The following is a 20761-nucleotide window of genomic DNA, read 5'->3' as shown; positions in this document are numbered from 1 at the left end:
ACCACTGCCAAGTCCATTTGATCATCGTTACGAACCAAAACAGCAGCACCAAGCGAGGCACATCAACAGTCTCTGAGATGAATTTAAGGAGAGAGTCTTGCTGTAAGCGAGGTCTCTCAATACAGTTAAAAATGAGAGTATCTCTTTAACAACAATTAGCGCTCCAGGACAGTCGGATGTGTGGTCGCTCCACCATTCTGTGTGTGTGTCCATGTTTATTTGGACAACAAAGGTTTATTATTTTTTTGACGCCTCTTTCACGTGGCAACTGTCGCAATATACCACCAATGTGATTTAAAATGCTTCCATGATGTGTTTTGTTGTCCCCCTTCCAGACTCTGACAGAGAAGGCGACGACGGCCATGTTCACAGCGCCAGCAGAGATCACGCCGTAAGCAAAACACAGACATCGCAAATGACTAGCTGCGCCCTCACGTCAATTACAGTTGATTGCGCAGGTCAATTTTTTAATTCCCAATGTTGGGTTTTCTTCTTCTTTTTTTTTGGCAGCCTTTGTATTTCAGAGTAAGTCACTGCTGATGCACATTGCTTGCATTAACAACATGGCTGCAAACAGAGAGGAGCTAGTTAACAACAGCAGAGTCAGTGCTCAGAATGCGGTTTATTTGCTCTACTATTTATTTCTTTGCAATAATGTGTTCTATGTTCCCCCACTAGTCTGAACACAGTGATTAATATTGTGTTGCTGGAATAAGCAGATTCATCCACCCGTTTTCATCCACCTCAGGGCGCAGTCATTTGGGCATTCTACTGGCCTCTGCTCTCGACTGGAATTGACTTTCAAGTGCCCTTTGGGCTCGTGTTGCGAATGTCATGTGACCACATCTGGAAAACGGATGAGCTGTGATGTTTGCAAAGGGAGTTTGAGGGCACTTTGATGTCAATTCCCGTCGACAGCGGAAGGCGGTAGAATCTCAAAGTGGCCGTGCCCTTCGATGGATGAATACCGGTGGATTCATCTGCTTTATTGTCATTCTGTCAACGCAATAGTAATGAGAATACTGTGTTTAGACTCACACGGGCCCATAGGACAGACCACTACAAAGAAAATTGTAGGCGTGACTCCCACTTTATATAAATTGTTTCAACCCATCGAGCGATTTCATTTTCATAAAGGCAACTAGTCCCTTGAATTCGAACTAGGAAGCAGACAAAAGTTATTTTCAAACTGTTTTGCGCATGACAAAAAAGGGACATAGTGGAAGGTAGTAAGTACCGGTACCTCCCAGCCCGAGTGACCGAAATGAGAGTCAAACTAAAATGACGACTACTGAGTATAATTACTAAAATGGCCATTGCAGTCGTTCAACTAAAGAGACTCCATGAGGAAACGCCATCCACTGAAGGTCAAAACAAACATTGGACTTTCACAAAGACAGTAATGCTCCCTTTGGATTGACACATATATATGAGACCCATCACAATGTTGTTCCTCTGCACAGGTGAAAGATAAGAAGCGTTCTCCCCCTTCAAGCAGACCCCCCGCTGGCCCACAACGCAACCCTCACCACAGCGCATCTGCAGAGGAACGCGAGAGTCCCGAAAGAGTGGTGAGACACAAACTGAAACCCCCTTTTATCAACGTCCCATACATACTCTACATACACATACGCTATGTATGGTCAAATACACTACACAGACGAAAATGTTGGGACAGCGTGGACTTGCTTCCACCTTTCAACAGCTTCTATGCGTTTGGGAAGACTTTCTATCATCGATCAATTAAAACCCAGAGAATTTTGTTGGCTGCCATTGATGAGCCCAGCCAGCAGAACATCTTTGGCTCGCTCACTCCACTATTGTGGAACACAATGGTTGGGCCACAAAAACAGCTTTCAGTTGTGCGGAGTCAGCAGAGATGTCAGCAGTCTTTGCACCAGAGCATCAACAACAAACAATGTGGCTTATCTTTCCTGAATTACGGGAGAACCAGAAATGGAACTTACCGCGTCTGGCTGCTTGGCACGGTTTAGGCAAGGCAATTAATTCAAATATTACTTATACGCATACACACAAAATGAATGGCAACAACTTGAACGTAAACGCCATGAAGCTGAAGACATAATTTCTGAAAAAAAGTTGTATATTTCCCTCCTAAGTCAGATATTTTCAGGAAAAAAAAATCGCATACAGCATTTTCGTCCAAAAAAGAACCCAAACTCAAATATTTCTGAAAATGTTCATATATTTCATAAAACAAGTTTGATTGAAAAGGACCAGTGGTACAATCCAGAAGTTGTACATTTCCCAGAAAGTTGTCTATTTTTGATAAAAATAAAAACTTTATATTCCCTCCCCCACAAAAACATTTGTGTTGTGTACAGGAGCAGAAGGAGAAGCTCCATGCGGAGTTGAAAAAGGTGCTGAGTCAGAAGAGAAGTCACCTTCGAGCATCCACCTGCCAACTGGCCCAATCGGCGATGGACCCGGAACCTTCTAACGAGCAGACAGTAAAGCCCCCTTAGCCATCAAACTAACAATCTGAACCGAACTTGAAATTTTCAAGTCATCTCCTAAAAATACAAATTGTGCAGTTGACTACGAATTTTAAAATGCTACCATAGGCTACAGACAAACAAGAATTCACCTGGACTTCACAACTGCCAGGCAGACATGCTCGCCACTCGTCCACGGCGTTGCCCTTACTGATAAATTGATAACAGTGTTGCTCCTGAAGGTCCACTGGTTGATTTTCACACTTCAATCTTAATGCTAGCTTCTTACCATCTTGATTTGTTTTGAATTATTTCCTTATGTTATATTGATTCATTCCGTCTCACGTACTTTTTTTTTTTTTGCTTGACTTCACAACAGTGACAGTCAAGATTGAAAGACTTTGTATTTGTATTTGAGGACCAGACCACGGTGGAAGCCGCGGAGCCTCCGGTGGAGATCGTGGTGGAGACTGAGGCGGAGGCTGGAGCTAGTGGCTACAGCGTGACCGGCGGTGGAGAGCGAGGCATCTTCATCAAAGACGTCCTCAAGGACTCGCCAGCTGCCAAACATCTCAGCCTGCAGCAAGGTGCCTGCATGCTTGCAAACTCCCCCGCTGCAGTCAACACTCACCATTTGCATTGGTTAGGGATCAAGACCTGCCCGAATAGTCGATAGTCCCTCAAAAGTGTTTTGCCAACATTCATAGTTTTAACCCTAAAAAAGTCTCCAATCCATACACTCTGTCATTACAAAGTCATTTTTCAACATTGCTTTTAAAAATAATGTCTTACAGATGATTTGACTTGTAGAAACAAATGCACAGGAAATGCAAGGATGCTGTGCATGTCGCCACTTCGAAACCAGTGAAAGTACCACGACTAATAATAGCCCATATTTACTCACTTCCTATATTAGTTATTGGATTGTGTTATTAGTAGTCGTATAGTTCACCTAAAAAGTTGTGTTAATGAATACAAAAAGGTTGTATATTTGGAAAACAGGTATGCTTCCCAAAATAGTCAAACCGAACCGTACAATTCCGACTGTATTTCCAGAAAAAGACAGTTTCCGAAAAAAGTTACATTCACCATAAAAGTTTGATATTTCTGAAAACATTTCTGAAACAGTTGTGTATTTCCTCAAAAATGTCCTATGTTTTGGAGAAAGGTTGTTTATTTCTGAGAAAAAGTCATTTATTTGAAAAAGAAAAAAGTTTCTTTCTTAAAAAAAAAAAAAAACATTGTCATTCTTCAAACTTCTATACGACAACAGTCCCCAACAACAGACTGTTTGATCCATACTAGGTGATCAGCTGCTAAGCGCCAAGGTCTACTTTGACAACGTGCGTTATGAAGATGCTCTGAAGATCCTCCAGTGCGCTGAGCCCTATAAAGTCAGCTTCCTGGTCAAGAGGACGGTCCAGGGGGAGGAGGTCTGTGTGCGGCCCCGCCTGCCCAGTGTGGACATCAAAGGTCCCAAAGCCAAGATGACCAAAATGGTAATCAAAACTTTTATTGATCCTCCCTTGACTCTGAGTCTGGCTTGTTAAATGTCACCTTATCATTGGCCAATCACGGTCAGACCATACATGAAGACGGGATTTCCACTTTGAATGGAGGAACTGTATATATGTTTATTTAGCCCATATTTGAATTCTAAACGTCTGGTCACCCTACCTTGGCTGAGAAGTTGACAATTTAGCATTTAGCTTAGCATATTTCCAGTGCACTGAACAGTGGCGAGCAGACAGTTAGCATGAGGGGATTCTTGCTTGTTAAATATTTTAGGATTACCGGTACCCTGTTTTGGATGCTATCGATAAAGTGGTGCTCCATTTAAATTGATGTGAAATGCCAACCAATCATGTTCACAACAAGCATACAGGCAGTTTTTGTTATTATTATGTTTGTTTGTTTTCCTCCAAAATTTTATTAAACTGAAAACAGACAAAAAAAAAACAAATAAAGGGTTGGTCACTCTTAGTGTACAGTGGTAAATGAAGCTCAGTTATCGCTTAGTTTAGCGTCTGTAAGATCAGGATGAATTGTTCAGAGAGCTTTTCTTGAATTTTTTGGCTCCCCAGGGCATATCTTGGTGGTGTTAACAGAACGTGCTAACTAACAGACAGCTGCCCGATGCAGGCTGGCAATGAAGTTCACTGTCAGCTAGAGTGACGGCTTCATATTCTGAATGAAACATGTTCCCTTATAAAATTCATGGTAACCCTGTCATTGATGTTTGATTGTTACATAAAGGCATCTAAAATAGGGGAGGGTGGCTGACGTTCTTGTATGTTTCAGAGCGTGAAGGCGATCAAGCCATTCAAGGCCAAGAAAAAGAGAGGCGGTCGCTTTGGTCTGAAGAGGCTCAAGGAGAAACGGCGCGAGGAGCTGGTGATCGAGGGAACGCCACCCCGGCTGGAGATGAGCGATGTGGACGTTGAATTTTGCCTCCCCAGGTTCAAACCCAGGCGGAGCGACCAAGTGAAGGCAGAAGGAGGTGCTGCAGCAAAGGCAAAGAGGAAAATCAGGTTGTTTTACATATCGTAGGGATCATTTTAAATGTTTTTAATGTAAAAAATATATATATACCTGTATATATATACATTATATAGATAGATAGATAGATAGATAGATAGATAGATAGATAGATAGATAGATAGATAGATAGATAGATAGATAGATAGATAGATAGATCTATAAATATACTGTATAATAATGTGTGTGTGTGTGTGTGTACATTATATGCATCTCTCTCTCTCTCTCTCTCTCTCTAGAGAGAGAGAGAGAGAGAGAGAGAGAGAGATTCTGTATTGCTCCTTCGAAAATTGGTCCTCTCGTTTATGCAGTGATTACAAGTGATCTGAAGTTTGATGCTAACCAAAACAGGAGTGCCTGCCGAGGTCAACTTGCTTCACCAATTAAAGTGTGTCGAAATCAAACATAATTGATCATGTCTTCAGCGTCAATTAGCATTCTAGAAGACTCTGAATCACTATTGTTTTAAACTCCATGAAACACATTGCAATATACTGCAAACACTGATTAATGCTTTTGCAGAAATAGACTCCCTCTGCAACTTTTTGAAAAAAATACGGTGTAAGAAACTGAGTACAGTGAGGTTCGGAAAAGTTTTAGACATGTTCGAAGGATTTTTTTTCACTATTTTCTGTGGCAGTTTTCATCCTAACAAAATGTCTTCTCAGGTTTCCTCGGATGAAGATAAAAAGTCATGGAGGAAAAGAGGACAGTGGAGGACTGGAAGCAAAGGTGAAGGTCTCCCCGGCTGAGATTCCAGAAGTCAAAGCGAAAGCCAAAGGAAAAGGTCACAAGTTTGAAATTAGCTTTCCCAAGAGTAAGGATACCAAGTCTGGATCCGTGGAACTGAAGAAGCCGGATGTCAACATTCCGTCGCCGTCTGTAGAGTTCAGTTTGCCTGCTGGGAAAGTTGTAGATGTGGAAATGGGGGGAGAATCATTAAATTCCCCAAATGTGGATTTTGCCCTCCCCTCATTCAAAGCTGACACAACTTTGCCTGCTCAGAAGGGAAAGGTGGGAATTAAAGGTCCAAAAGTTGAAGTAAAAGGCGATGACGCCAAAGTTATGAAGGGAAAAGTTGATGTTGAGACAGGCAAAGGTGATCGAAAACTGCAAATGCCAAACTTGAAACTCCCCAAAATGAGACTGGTGGGTGATTTGGATGAGACTGATGACAAAATGAAGGTCAAAGCAGGAGGAGAAATCAGTGTTCCAACTGTGGAAATAAAAGGGGGAAGTGGTACTGTTCTCCCTGAAGCACATGTCAACAAAGGAGGGATTTTAGAAAATGTTCCATCTGTGCCTTCGGTCGACATCTCTTTTCCCAAAGTCAAAGGAACATCAAATATGGATATAAAGACAACAATAAGGAAGCCTGGAATGGACTTCTCTGTGTCAGATGTGGACCTCCATGTTGAGAGAATTCCAGACGAGGTGGAGGGCTCTTTTAAAGGACCTGAAATTTCCATGCCCACACTTGATGTCTCTTTGCCAAAGATGGGAGTGTCTGACAAGGATGTGGCTGGTGCAGGAAGTGATGGGAAACTCTGTCCTCCTTCTGCTGAGGTTGGAGTAGACATGAGCCATTATATTGGTGGAGATGGGAAGTTCACCCTACCTAATTTTAATGTATCTCAATCACAAAAAGTTAATCTGACAGGACCGGGTGTTGAAGGAGAATTCAAGTTGACTAGTGTGGACCTGACGCTTCCCAAAGGCAAAGATGTGGACCTCGAGATGCCCGATGTTAACATTTCTTTACCAAAGATCAGTCTTCCAGAGGGTGGTATCAAGCTAAAAGGCCCGGACTTCAAGGAGGGGAAAATGGATTTTCCAGACATTGATGTTTCACGTCCCAAAGGAAAACTTGAACTTGAAGGTGGAATTGAGCTTGAAGGCCTTGATATCAAGGGAGGAAAATTCAAAATGCCAACATTTGATATGTCTTTACCAAAAGTCAATCTTCCAGAGGGTGGTGTCAAACTGATAGGTCCACCATTCAAAGGAAAGATGGACACTGCACATATCGATGTCTCAATTCCCAAAGAAAAATTTGAAGGTGGCATTGAGGTTGAAGGCCCAGATGTCAAAGGAGAAAAGTTCAAAACGCCATCGTTTGATATTTCTTTACCAAAAGTCAATCTTCCAGAAGGTGATGTCAAACTAAAATGTCCAGAACTTAAAGGAAAGATGGAAATCCCAGATGTTGATGTCTCTCTTCCAAAAGTTGAAGGAGATTTTGACATCAAAGGCCCTGATGTCAAAGGAGGAAAGTTTAAAATGCCAAAACTTGATGTTTCTTTACCTAAAGTCAATCTTCCAGAGAGTGGTGTTAAACTAAAAGGTCCACAATTCAGAGGAAAGATGGAAACTGCAAATGTCGATGTCTCACTTCCCAAAGGAAAATTTAAAGGCGACATTGAGCTTGAAGGTGCTGATGTCAAAGCAGGAAAATTCAAAATGCCAACATTTGATGTTTCTTTCCCAAAAGTTAATCTTCCAGAGGGTAGTATCGAACTGAAAGGTCCAGACCTCAAGGGAGGCAGGATGGAAATGCCAGACATTGATGTCTCACTTCCCAAAGGAAATCTTGAAGGTGGCATTGAGCTTGAAGGCCCTGATATCAAAGGAGGAAAGTTCAAAACACCACTTCCAGAAGGTGGTGTCAAACTAAAACGTCCAGAATTCAAGGGAGGGAGGATGGAGATGCCAGACATTGATGTCTCACTTCCAAAAGCTGAAGGAGATTTGGACATTGAAGGCCCTGATGTCAAAGGAGGAAAGTTTAAAATGCCAACGTTGGATGTTTCTTTACCAAAAGTCAATCTTCCAGAGGGTGGTGTCAAGCTAAAAGGTCCAGAGCTCAAGGGAGGGAGGATGGAAATGCCAGACATTGATGTCTCACTTCCAAATGCTGAAGAAGATTTGGACATTGAATGCCCTGATGTCAAAGGAGGAAAGTTCAAAATGCCAACATTTGACGTTTCTTTACCAAAAGTCACTCTTCCAGAGGGTGGTGCCAAACTGAAAGGTCCAGAACTCAAGGGAGGGAGGATGAAAATGCCAGACATTGATGTCTCACTTTCCAAAGGAAAATTTGAACGTGGCGTTGAGGTTCAAGGCCCTGATGTCAAAGGAGGAAGGTTCAAAATGCCAACGTTGGATGTGTCTTTACCAAAAGTCAATCTTCCGGAGGGTGATGTGAAACTAAAAGGTCCAGAGCTCAAGGGAGGAGAGATGGAAGGCCCTGGTGTTGATGTCTCACTTCCCAAAGTTGAGGCCGATTTTGATATTGAAGCCCCAAAAAACAAAGGAGGAAAGTTCAAAATGCCAACATTTGACGTTTCTTTACCAAAAGTCACTCTTCCAGAGGGTGGTGTCAAACTGAAAGGTCCAGAACTCAAGGGAGGGAAGATGGAAATGCCAGACATTGATGTCTCACTTCCAAAAGCTGAGGGAGATTTGGACATTGAATGCCCTGACGTCAAAGGAGGAAAGTTCAAAATGCCAACGTTTGACGTTTCTTTACCAAAAGTCAATCTTCCAGAGGGTGGTGCCAAACTGAAAGGTCCAGAACTCAAGGGAGGGAGGCTGGAAATGCCAGACATTGATGTCTCACTTCCCAAAGGAAAATTTGAAGGTTGCATTGAGGTTCAAGGCCCTGATGTCAAAGGAGGAAAGTTCAAAATGCCAACGTTGGATGTTTCTTTACCAAAAGTCAATCTTCCGGAGGGTGATATGAAACTAAAAGGTCCAGAGCTCAAGGGAGGGAAAATGGAAGGACCAGGTGTTGATGTCTCACTTCCCAAAGTTGAGGCAGATTTTGATATTGAAGCCCCAAAAGTCAAAGGAGGAAAGTTCAAAATGCCAACATTTGACGTTTCTTTACCAAAAGTCAATCTTCCACAGGGTGGTGCCAAACTGAAAGGTCCAGAACTCAAGGGAGGGAAGATGGAAATGCCAGACATTGATGTCTCACTTCCCAAAGGAAAAATTGAAGGTGGCATTGAGGTTCAAGGCCCTGATGTCAAAGGAGGAAAGTTCAAAATGCCAACGTTGGATGTTTCTTTGCCAAAAGTCAATCTTCCAGAGGGTGGCGCCAAACTGAAAGGTCCAGAACTCAAGGGAGGGAGGATGGAAATGCCAGACATTGATGTCTCACTTCCCAGAGGAAATTTTGAAGGTGGCGTTGAGGTTCAAGGCCCTGATGTCAAGGGAGGAAAGTTCAAAATGCCAACGTTGGATGTTTCTTTACCAAAAGTCAATCTTCCAGAGGGTGGCGCCAAACTGAAAGGTCCAGAGCTCAAGGGAGGAAAGATGGAAGTACCAGATGTTGATGTCTCACTTCCCAAAGTTGAGGCAGATTTTGATATCGAAGCCCCAAAAGTCAAAGGAGGAAAGTTCAAAATGCCAACGTTGCATGTTTCCTTACCCAAAGTCAACCTTCCAGGGGGTGGTGTGAAACTAAAAGGTCCAGAACTCAAGGGAGGGAAAATGGAAATTCCAGACATCAATGTCTCACTTCCCAGAGGAAAGGTTGAAGGTGGCGTTGAAGTTCAAGGCCCTGATGTCAAAGGAGGAAAGTTCAAAATACCAACATTGGATGTGTCTTTACCAAAAGTCAATCTTCCGGAGGGTGATGTGAAACTAAAAGGTCCAGAGCTCAAGGGAGGAAAGATGGAAGGCCCTGGTGTTGATGTCTCACTTCCCAAAGTTGAGGCAGATTTTGATATTGAAGCCCCAAAAGTCAAAGGAGGAAAATTCAAAATGCCAACGCTGGATGTTTCTTTACCAAAAGTCACTCTTCCAGAGGGTGGTGTCAAACTGAAAGGTCCAGAACTCAAGGGAGGGAGGATGGAAATGCCAGACATTGATGTTTCACTTCCCAGAGGAAAGGTTGAAGGTGGCGTTGAGGTTCAAGGCCCTGATGTCAAGGGAGGAAAGTTCAAAATGCCAACGTTGGATGTTTCTTTACCAAAAGTCAAACTTTCAGAGGGTGGTGTCAAACTAAAAGGTCCAGAGCTCAAGGGAGGGAAGATGGAAATGCCAGACATTGATGTCTCACTTCCAAAAGCTGAGGGGGATTTGGACATTGAATGTCCTGACGTTAAAGGAGGAAAGTTTAAAATGCCAACATTTGACGTTTCTTTACCAAAAGTCAATCTTCCACAGGGTGGTGCCACACTGAAAGGTCCGGAACTCAAGGGAGGGAGGGTGGAAATGCCAGACATTGATGTCTCACTTCCCAAAGGAAAAATTGAAGGTGGCATTGAGGTTCAAGGCCCTGATGTCAAAGGAGGAAAGTTCAAAATGCCAACGTTGGATGTTTCTTTACCAAAAGTCAAACTTCCAGAAGGTGGTGTGAAACTAAAAGGTCCAGAACTCAAGGGAGGGAAAATGGAAGGACCAGGTGTTGATGTCTCACTTCCCAAAGCTGAGGCAGATTTTGATAATGAAGCCCCAAAAGTCAAAGGAGGAAAATTCAAAATGCCAACATTTGACGTTTCTTTACCAAAAGTCAATCTTCCACAGGGTGGTGCCAAACTGAAAGGTCCAGAACTCAAGGGAGGGAAGATGGAAATGCCAGACATTGATGCCTCACTTCCCAAAGGAAAAATTGAAGGTGGCATTGAGATTCAAGGCCCTGATGTCAAAGGAGGAAAGTTCAAAATGCCAACGTTGGATGTTTCTTTACCAAAAGTCAATCTTCCAGAGGGTGGTGTGAAACTAAAAGGTCCAGAACTCAAGGGAGGGAAAATGGAAATTCCAGACATCGATGTCTCACTTCCAAAAGGACATTTTGAAGGCGGCGTTGAAGTTGAAGGCCCTGATGTCAAAGGAGGAAAGTTCAAAACACCATCATTTGATGTTTCTTTGCCAAAAGTCAATCTTCCAGAGGGTGGCGCCAAACTGAAAGGTCCAGAACTCAAGGGAGGGAGGATAGAAATGCCAGACATTGATGTCTCACTTCCCAAAGGAAAGTTTGAAGGTGGTGTTGAGGTTCAAGGCCCTGATGTCAAAGGAGGAAAGTTCAAAATGCCAACGTTGGATGTTTCTTTACCAAAAGTCAATCTTCCAGAGGGTGGTGTGAAACTAAAAGGTCCAGAACTCAAGGGAGGGAAAATGGAAATTCCAGACATCGATGTCTCACTTCCAAAAGGACATTTTGAAGGCGGCGTTGAAGTTGAAGGCCCTGATGTCAAAGGAGGAAAGTTCAAAACACCATCATTTGATGTTTCTTTGCCAAAAGTCAATCTTCCAGAGGGTGGCGCCAAACTGAAAGGTCCAGAACTCAAGGGAGGGAGGATAGAAATGCCAGACATTGATGTCTCACTTCCCAAAGGAAAGTTTGAAGGTGGTGTTGAGGTTCAAGGCCCTGATGTCAAAGGAGGAAAGTTCAAAATGCCAACGTTGGATGTTTCTTTACCAAAAGTCAATCTTCCAGAGGGTGGTGTCAGACTAAAAGGTTCAGAGCTCAAGGGAGGAAAGATGGAAGTACCAGATGTTGATGTTTCACTTCCCAAAGTTGAGGCAGATTTTGATATTGAAGCCCCAAAAGTCAAGGGAGGAAAGTTCAAAATGCCAACGCTGGATGTTTCTTTACCAAAAGTCACTCTTCCAGAAGGTGGTGTCAAACTAAAAGGTCCAGAACTCAAGGGAGGGAAGATAGAAATGCCAGACATTGATGTCTCACTTCCAAAAGCTGAAGGAGATTTGGACATTGAATGCCCTGATGTCAAAGGAGGAAAGTTCAAAATGCCAACATTGGACATTTCTTTACCAAAAGTCAATCTTCCACAGGGTGGTGCCAAACTGAAAGGTCCAGAACTCCAGGGAGGGAGGATGGAAATGCCAGACGTTGATGTCTCACTTCCCAAAGGAAGATTTGAAGGTGGCGTTGAGGTTCAAGGCCCTGATGTCAAAGGAGGAAAGTTCAAAATGCCAACATTTGACGTTTCTTTACCAAAAGTCACTCTTCCAGAGGGTGGTGTCAAACTGAAAGGTCCAGAACTCAAGGGAGGGAAGATCGAAATGCCAGATATTGATGTCTCACTTCCAAAAGCTGAAGGAGATTTGGACATTGAAGGCCCTGATGTCAAAGGAGGAAAGTTCAAAATGCCAACGTTGGATGTTTCTTTACCGAAAGTCAATCTTGCAGAGGGTGGTGTCAAGCTAAAAGGTCCAGAGCTCAAGGGAGGGAGGATGGAAATGCCAGACATTGATGTCTCACTTCCAAATGCTGAAGGAGATTTGGACATTGAATGCCCTGATGTCAAAGGAGGAAAGTTCAAAATGCCAACATTTGACGTTTCTTTACCAAAAGTCAATCTTCCACAGGGTGGTGCCAAACTGAAAGTTCCAGAACTCAAGGGAGGGAGGATGGAAATGCCAGACATTGATGTCTCACTTCCCAAAGGAAAATTTGAAGGTGGCGTTGAGGTTCAAGGCCCTGATGTCAAAGGAGGAAAGTTCAAAATGCCAACGTTGGATGTTTCTTTACCAAAAGTCAATCTTCCAGAGGGTGGTGTCAAACTGAAAAGTCCAGAACTCAAGGGAGGGAAGATAGAAATGCCAGACATTGATGTCTCACTTCCAAAAGCTGAAGGAGATTTGGACATTGAAGCCCCGAAAGTCAAAGGCGCAAAGTTCAAAATGCCAACATTTGACGTTTCGTTACCCAAAGTCAATCTTCCAGAGGGCGGTGTGAAATTAAAAGGTCCAGAACTCAAGGGAGGACAGATTGAAATTCCAGACATTGATGGCACACTTCCCAAAGTGGAGGGAGATTTTAACATCGAATGCCCTGAAGTCAAAGGAGGAAAAATGAAAATACCGACATTCGATGTTTCTTTACCAAAAGTCAACCTTCCAAAGGGTGGTGTTCAAATAAAGGGTTCGGGTCTTGACGGACGAAAGATTGAGATGCCAGACTTAGACATTTCATGCCCTAAGGGAAAAGCAGAAGGAGAAATAGGTATTGGTAAAGGAGGAAAGTTCCATATGCCCTCTTTGGATATTTCTCTTCCGAAAATAAAAACAAAAGGTCCAGAGATAAATATTGAAGGCCCGGATGGTAAAGGTGGAAAGTTCAAAACGCCATCGTTTGATGTTTCTTTACCAAAAGTCAGTCTTCCAGAGGTTGATGTTAAACTCAGAAGTCCAGAATTCAAAGGAGAAAAGATGGACGCACCTGATGTTGATGTCTCACTTCCCAAAGTTGAGACAGATTTTGATATTGAGGGACCTCATACCAAAGGAGGAAAATTCAAAATGCCAAAATTGGATGTTTCTTTACCAAAAGCCAGTCTTGCAAAAGGTGAAGTCAAATTAAAAGGTCCAGAACTCAAGGGAGGGAAAATGGAAATTCCAGACATCGATGTATCCCTTCCCAAACAAAAAATTGAGGGTGATGTTAATTTTAGAGGCCCTGATGTCAAAGGAGGAAAGTTTAAAATGCCATCATTCGATGTTTCGATACCAAAAGTCAATCTTCCAGAGGGTAGTGTCAAATTAAAAGGGCCAGAGTTCAGTGAAGGGATGACTGAGATGCCAGCGTTGGACATGTCATTCCCTAGAGGAAAAGCAGGAGAAATAGGATTTGAAGGGCAGGTTACCAAGGGAGGAAAATTTCATATGCCCTCTGTTGATATTTCTCTTCCTCAAGTGAAAACAAAAGGTCCAGAGATAAATACTGACGGTCCTAATGTTAAATTTGCAAAAGTCGCTATGCCAATGGTTGATGTTTCTCTTCCCCAAGTGGAAGGAGATCTGGATATTGAAGGCTTTGACGTTAAAGGAGGAAAGTTCAAACTTCCAGCATTTGATGTTTCTTTACCAAAAGTGAATCTTCCAGAAAGTGGTCTTAAAGTAAAAGCTCCAGAACTCAAGGGAGGCAAAATGGAAATTCCAGACATCGATGTCTCACTTCCCAAAGGAAAAGTTGAGGGGCATGTTGACATTGAAGGCCAAGATCTCAAAGGAGGGAAGTTGAAAGTGCCAACATTGGATGTTTCTTTACCAGAAGTAAAAGGTCCAAACCTTGAAGGAAGTAAGCTTGATATTCCAGACATTGATGTGTCACTTCCCAAAGGAAAAGCAGGGGGAGAAATTGGAATTGAAGGACATGTTGACAAAGGAGGAAAGTTCCATATGCCCTCTGTGGATATTTATCTTCCTAAAATGAAAACAAAAGGTCCTAACATAGACATTCAAAGTCCTGACATTAAAGTTGGAAAAGTCACCATGGCAGCGGTTGATGTTTCCCTTCCGAAAATTAATTCCCCAGAAGTAGATGTCAGTTTGGAATGTCCTGATGTAAAAGGCGAGAAAGTTGCCATCCCAGCAATGACTGGACTGACAGGAGAAGGTGCAGGTTCAGGCTCTTTTAAACGTGGGACAGTCAAACTTCCAACTGTTGACATTTCAGCTCCGAAGGTGGATATTGACTTTGGCCTCCCTAAACCAAAAGGTGACGATGTGAAAGTGGCACTTCTGAAACCAGAGGGAAGCAGGCCTTCTTCTGGGGGAAGTTTTGATTTGCCCAATGTTTCTCTCAAAGTCCCCAGTTTTACACTTCCCAGGTTTGGTGGCAAGTGCAAGAGTGGCCATTTGGAGGTGTCGGGACAAAGTTCTGAGGTCAACATTTCTCTCGGGGAGCCATCCATGGAGTTGGGTTTGGAGAGTAAAGTGACAAGCAAAAAAGCGAAACTTAAAAAGCCCTTCATTGGAATACCCAAAACGGATGCAGATGTGTCTGTGTCTTGTCCTGAATTAGATGTCAATTTAAAAAAGGGGGGCATTGACATTCCTAAACCAGATACTAGTGTTGATGTAGAAAGGAAAGGTCATTTCCATGCACCCGATGTCACTATCAAACTCCCAAAGTTCTCCATGCCAGGATTTGCTTCAAATGATGGAGATTTGGGAAAGCCAAGCAGTGACCTTGAAGCTAAGGCCAAGGCCAAGATTCCCTCAGTTGAGCTATCACTTCCCGCCACTAAATCACCAGAAAAGGAGGTTCTTCTCCCCAATGCAGAGGTGGACGTATTGGAGTGTGACATCCGAACCTATGAGGGACAAATTTCCAAAAAGCCTGCTATTGATGTGAATGTGCCCAAAGTAGACCTGGCTGTGCCACGTCCCAAAATAAAACTTGAGTCCAGTTATGAGAGAGAAGGAACAAAATTCAAAATGCCTCATGTGGACTTATCCTTACCAAAAGGAAAAGTTGGCAGCATGCCAAAAGGCAAACCTTTAAATATTGAAACACCAGAAGTTGAACTCAAAATGCAGTCAGTAGACGTGTCCTTTCCCAAAGCACCAGATGCTGACTTCCATGGACATGGACAAGGCGACTTTAAGACACCTCATGCAACCACTGACCTCCCAGAAGCGACAATCCAAAGGACAGGCATATCCATTCGCAAAGACAAAAGTGATGTGCATGTAAAGGGAGAGCAAACGGGTCTGAAACTGAAGATGCCAAGCCTGGATATCGCATGTCCAAAAGGAGACCTGGAGCTGGACATGCAACTTCGGAAAGGGGACACCAAGGTGGTAGAATGTCATGGAGAAACCAACAGCAAAGTCAAAGGGCCCAAAGTCAAGGGAACAAAGTTCAATATCGGAATGCCCAAAAAGAAAACTGGTGGCAATGTAAAATCTGAGCATGAAATTGAGAATATTGAACCTGGTCTGACATCCACAATTCACAACGGACACAAAGAGGGAAATATTAACATCCAAATGCCAGGCGTTACGTTACCAAGTGTAAGTGTGAAAAGCAAAGAAGACTCAGAAGAAAGTGGCCTCCCGTCATCATCTACTGCAATCCCCAGGATTCCGGACATAGACTTTGATATCGGTACAGCACAGGATGAAGAAGACGACAAATTAGGCAAGAAGATAAAAATCCCCAAATTTGGTGTCCCACTCCCGTCCCTGTCCTCCCGGGAAGGAAGAATGGAGATCCGAGGACCGGAGACCAAATACGAAGGCCCCAAAGTGAAGAAAGCAGTTTTTGTTTTAGTAAATCCTTCCCAAAGAGATGAGGTGACTTTAAATACAGGTGACGCCAAGGTGAAGATTTACAAATTTCAAACAAACACCATAGAAACATCTGTTAGCACACCTGGAATGTCAGTGTGTACCAGCCCATTAAGGTCAACTGACGACACCCTCAAGCCAGAAGCTCCAAGTTCAAAGTTCCACTTTGAAACAGATCCACGACTTCACAGGGGCTTCAAAGATGAAGAAGTGGCAGCTAGTGGAAAAGTCAAACTTCCAAAGGTGGAATTCACTTCTCCTTATGGAAAGAAAGCTGCAGGTGACGCCAGCTTGGAAATCGCAACCAGACTGGGCAAACCTTCATCGTCAGGGGAAGCTCCTAAAGGGCTCCATATAAAACCCGGCAATGTTTCGTTCGAAGGTTTTGTTGATGAGTCCTCAAAGGACGTTGTCACACAACACTCCAGAACGCAAATGCTGCATCAGGACAGCTCGGCATCTCCAGCTTCTTTTAGCATGGAGTTCAGCTCATCAAAAGTCCAAACCTGGAGCGAAGGAGACATCAAAGGAGACCCCCAGGGGATAGAGCCCCCCCCCTGGTTCAAGGTCCCAAAGTTCACCCTGAAACCTCACTCCACAGGTAGGCCTGGTCTCTCACCTTGAAAGCAGTTACTGTCCTGTTTGAAAATGTTATTTATTTATTTACTTTTGCCAAATAGTGCTTCTCTGTAGAACAGGTCTCGCATTCAAAGCTACTCTTCTTTATAAGAAGACGAACATGCAACTTCTGCCAGACGTTCGGAAGTAGAAGGCTACTGCAGTCATGTCAAGTGACATTCATCCACCAGAATTCTACATTATGGTTACTATCTGATGTGGGATTCTGGTTCAGGCAAACCATTTAAACATTAACTCATTCACTCCCAAAGACGTTTTTAAACGTCTTTTCAGACTTGGTTCAGAATTGGCTGGTATTGAATGAGTTAAAAAGGAAACGAACTACGAAGCCAACGTTTCATCAACCTTCATTCATCCTGGTGTGCTGATGAGGTGCGGACTGGCATCCGCTCACATTAATTTAAGAACGCAGCTGTTTACCTTCCCAGACACCAGTGAATAGCATGTGTTCACTGTAGTGGAATTTGTGATTTTGTTTCCCTTTATTAACTGTCACGTCTTCCTTTGTCTCTCTGCTACAAAGACTAACCTTCCCTTCTGTCTTACACGCTTATCCAGCTGTTTTCCCTCCTCACTTTCTGTCCTTTTGGCCTGACCTCCTGGCAGGCTTCCTCCAGATCACGCCGGAGGGGTCTCCCCAGGCACAGCGGCGAGGGGAGCTGGGAGGTGAAGCCAACATGTCGGGCTCCTTCTGCCAGCACTCCTCTGACATCACCACACGCGAAGTGTCCACCCCGGGGGGAGGAGGCTCAGTTACTGTGGTCACCAAGACCACCAGGACGACGCGGCACTCCACGCCTGCCGAGACCTCAGCGGGTGTTTCGGTGGCAACCACTCATCCACCATCAGACCTCTGAGGAGCCAGACACGCCTGCAAAATGAAAGCCTTTGTTTTGGTAAATACAGATGCAACCCAACTTACGAACGAGTTACGTTCACGTAGGCTGTATCTTAAACTGTTTGTAAATCGTTATTTTGCCATTTTTCTATTCACACTAAGTTTTACATTGTGCCTGTTCTTTCTTGAGCCGTTCGTTGAAAACCTAGTCAAGACAGTGTCAGTAGTCAATGGTTTGTTCCTGTACAACCCGCGATAGGTGGGAAAATAAAACTTTTCGAATCGGTTTTAACCCTTCTGAACGCTTTAAACACATTCACACTTATTAAAACGCACTTAAATTAAAACACTTTTTAAAAAATCCTTAGCATTGTTCTCACTTTCGCTGCCAAGAAATGAGAGATCGTGTAGGATCACTTTGAGGAAATTAAGACGAGACTCTTTCTTGCAGTTTTCCAAATAAAGGGCAAAGTGTGGTTGCTTTAAGCTATTTATGTTTCTTTCCTAGTTGAAGTTTAAAACTGACACGAAAAAAAAAAGAATTAAACGATGCATGTTTATTCAACAAAATGTTCAGCCCAATTATATACAGTATATCGTGTATCGAAAGTCCACTGGCCTAATGCTAAAATATAATGTGAAACGCCAAACGTGATCACGGAAATTAGCGATGTTACGGTAATAATCAACATTCAAAAAAATTTTACTTTAACTCACACGGAGCAGCAACACAATCAAGCAGAGCTTACAGCATATGCAGAAAGTATCTTGACACATACTGTAGTTCTGTTCGGACTTGCCTGTGTTCTGGAAAAAAAAAAACATTAAAGAAATTCATACGATTAAAAATCTTTAAGTTAATTTAAAAAAAAAGGGTTGTTTTTAGACTAACGGAATTTTTCACAATTTTCTCATGTAAGCAAATTGAATGTTCGTAAGTAGGGGAGTGTCTGTATTCATGTGATGAACACTCAATCAAGCACCATTCATTCGTAACAGAGTAAGATATATTTTGTTTTTCATTTTTCATTGTGCTATTTTCTTTTAGTAACTGCATCTCCAAGTGTGTTAGTGTAGTTTCAGTTATTTTCAACATTTAACACGCAATGTCAAAGGAGATTTATTGTGAAGCGATTTCATTGTAGTTGTAGTTACATTTGACAGTACTGCCAGAGGACGATGTAAATACAAGTATGTCCCTTGTGGACGTAGGTCATTCATTGCTATTTTTACAATATCCTAGAGAGTAGCAACAGGAATGTTTTTGTCACATTTGGTTTGTGTGTCTTTGGGATTTATTTGAGATTGTTACACATTTTTGCATTTTTAGCTTGTTAGTCATGCCGTAAAACTTTTTTTTTTTTTTGGTCATTTGTGTGGATCATACCTGTAAACTTCCAACTGGTGGACAATCATGCAGACCGAAATGCTGCTGTTTTAGTTCATATTTTTATTTTTCATGCATCTCAAGTGAAGAATATGTTGCTCAATTTAAATTATTCTTCTCATATATATACTATTTGGACACAGTTATCAACTCCTTTGCGTGAGATAAGCAGTATAGATAAGAAATTAATGGCTGGTCATCTATGTAGTGAATATAAACCTCACCATCATATTAACTAAGAATAGTGTGTCTGATAGAGTAAAAACTACTGTTTTTAAGACATTACAGTCTGTAAAAATAGAAAATTGCAGCACTACAACCCGTCATCACATTTCGTATGGCAGATATTTGAGAATGTATAATCATTTACGTTTTTGACTTTGATTGCTGTGCCTGTTTTGCAAGTGAAAGTTACATTTTATTTTACATTTTTCAAATGCTGGATAAAGATTGTATGTCTGTGCACACCGAGATGTTTGTGAAGAAACTTTGACTTTTCTGGTTTGAATGAGTATGTATTTGTTCAGTGCTACAGTATATGTGTTGTCACACCTGCATTGGAGAGATTGTTGGTGAAGATATTACATAAATAAATTAATATATTCACACAGACATTGTGTATATTTCAATAACAGCGTGACAAGTTGCAACACAAATCATTTGTGATTCAACACAAAAATGAAATAAACATTTGACTAGCGACCAGATGCTACGGTTCAACAGAATTCTTCTGGCTCTTGTTACTTGGCAAAATGCAAAGGGCCCACTAAATCAAATCTGCCCAGTAAGAAACATCTTGACTGGATCAAATTGTCCACCATTAATTTGCATAGGTGACGTCATTCATATCCGGAAGTTGATCTTTAAGATTAATATGATCAAAAAACCTCTTAGCAAAGAATAAGGACATGTGCACTTACAAAGAATAAATTTACAAAATACATACGGCAATTCAAGCGGACATATTAACGTGTACGTGCTCTAATTGTTATGTAATAGATTAATTCGTCCAATAATTACCATTAGCGCTGTTAGTAAATGGGAAGAAATTGCCATAAACTTGCCATGAACACGTCTGTTCCAGAACTAAAACAGTTTGCTAATTCGAATGATGGTGTATTTTATTCATTAAATACCCTTTAAAAATGTGAAAAGATGACGGAAGAACTTAACTCAGCGACTGAAGTTAATCATTTTCCCGTCACTCCCGGAGTCAAGGCACTGCTAATAGATCGCTGCACAATGGATGTAGAGAAGCGGTGAATTAAGAAAAATGGGATTGGCTGGCAACCGATTCGGGGTGTCCCCCGCCTACTACCCGAAGACGGCTGGGCTAGGCTCCAGCACCCCCCGCGACCCTAGTGAGGATCAAGCGGTTCGGAAAATGGATGGATGGATGGATGGATGGAATGAAAATAAAATTATACAAATGAAAAAAAAATGGATGGATGGATGGATGGTGTTTTTATGTGCTTGGTTTGTGTATTTGTATTATCTGTGAAATTGTGTGATTCTGTATTTTAGTCATGAATGACTATTCTACATGAAGCGCTTTATGGAACAATAGAGTTGAACGATAATATAAGAATGACAATCTTTTCTCCCCCCACCCCCGCCGCCCAGTGCAAATTCCTTTTACACGTAATTACGCCATGACATCATCGCGCAAAAGTAATTTATTTCGCAATTTAGCAATCTTTAGCAACGTAACCTAAACATTTAATTGGTAGCGTAGCACTGTCCACTGACGAACGTTCGGTCATTTCATTGTTATTTACAGGAAGCAATACGTGATATTTTAACATTTTTGTGATCAATTTCACTTTTTATTCCTTTCCTGAGTAACAGCTCCATGGG

General features: G+C 42.3%; 1 protein-coding gene across 2 annotated transcripts; it reads left to right on the top strand.

Annotated features, from left to right (window-relative positions):
* Positions 1 to 339: 339 nt before the first annotated feature.
* prx (periaxin) lies at positions 340 to 19516 on the top strand. 2 transcript variants are annotated; one of them, XM_086126032.1, is made up of 8 exons: positions 340 to 391; positions 1464 to 1571; positions 2346 to 2471; positions 2875 to 3043; positions 3762 to 3955; positions 4758 to 4987; positions 5663 to 16641; positions 17286 to 19516. In XM_086126032.1, exons 3-8 carry the CDS (start codon positions 2442 to 2444, stop codon positions 17534 to 17536), a joined length of 11853 nt encoding a protein of 3950 aa, XP_085982158.1. In that variant the 5' UTR covers positions 340 to 391; positions 1464 to 1571; positions 2346 to 2441; the 3' UTR covers positions 17537 to 19516. The 2 variants fall into 2 exon arrangements, with proteins under 2 accessions (XP_085982158.1, XP_085982157.1); XM_086126031.1 differs by lacking the exons at positions 340 to 391; positions 1464 to 1571 and having other exon boundaries at positions 17203 to 17343.
* The last annotated feature ends 1245 nt before the right edge of the window (positions 19517 to 20761 follow it).

This window comes from Hippocampus guttulatus, chromosome 12 (genome assembly GCF_054856545.1).
Source record: "Hippocampus guttulatus isolate MCC_2025c chromosome 12, RoL_Hgut_1.0, whole genome shotgun sequence".
In the NCBI taxonomy this organism is placed as follows: Eukaryota; Metazoa; Chordata; class Actinopteri; order Syngnathiformes; family Syngnathidae; genus Hippocampus; species Hippocampus guttulatus.
This window is presented reverse-complemented; position numbering and strand designations above follow the sequence as displayed.

What these genes read in the sequence shown, in the direction of transcription:
- prx (XM_086126032.1), top strand. Translation starts at nt 2,442, where the DNA reads ATGGACCCGGAACCTTCTAACGAGCAGACA. An exon ending in AACCTTCTAACGAGCAGACA is followed by an intron (nt 2,472 to 2,874) that starts GTAAAGCCCCCT and finishes TTTGTATTTGAG; the next exon opens with GACCAGACCACGGTGGAAGC. An exon ending in AAGCCAAGATGACCAAAATG is followed by an intron (nt 3,956 to 4,757) that starts GTAATCAAAACT and finishes TGTATGTTTCAG; the next exon opens with AGCGTGAAGGCGATCAAGCC.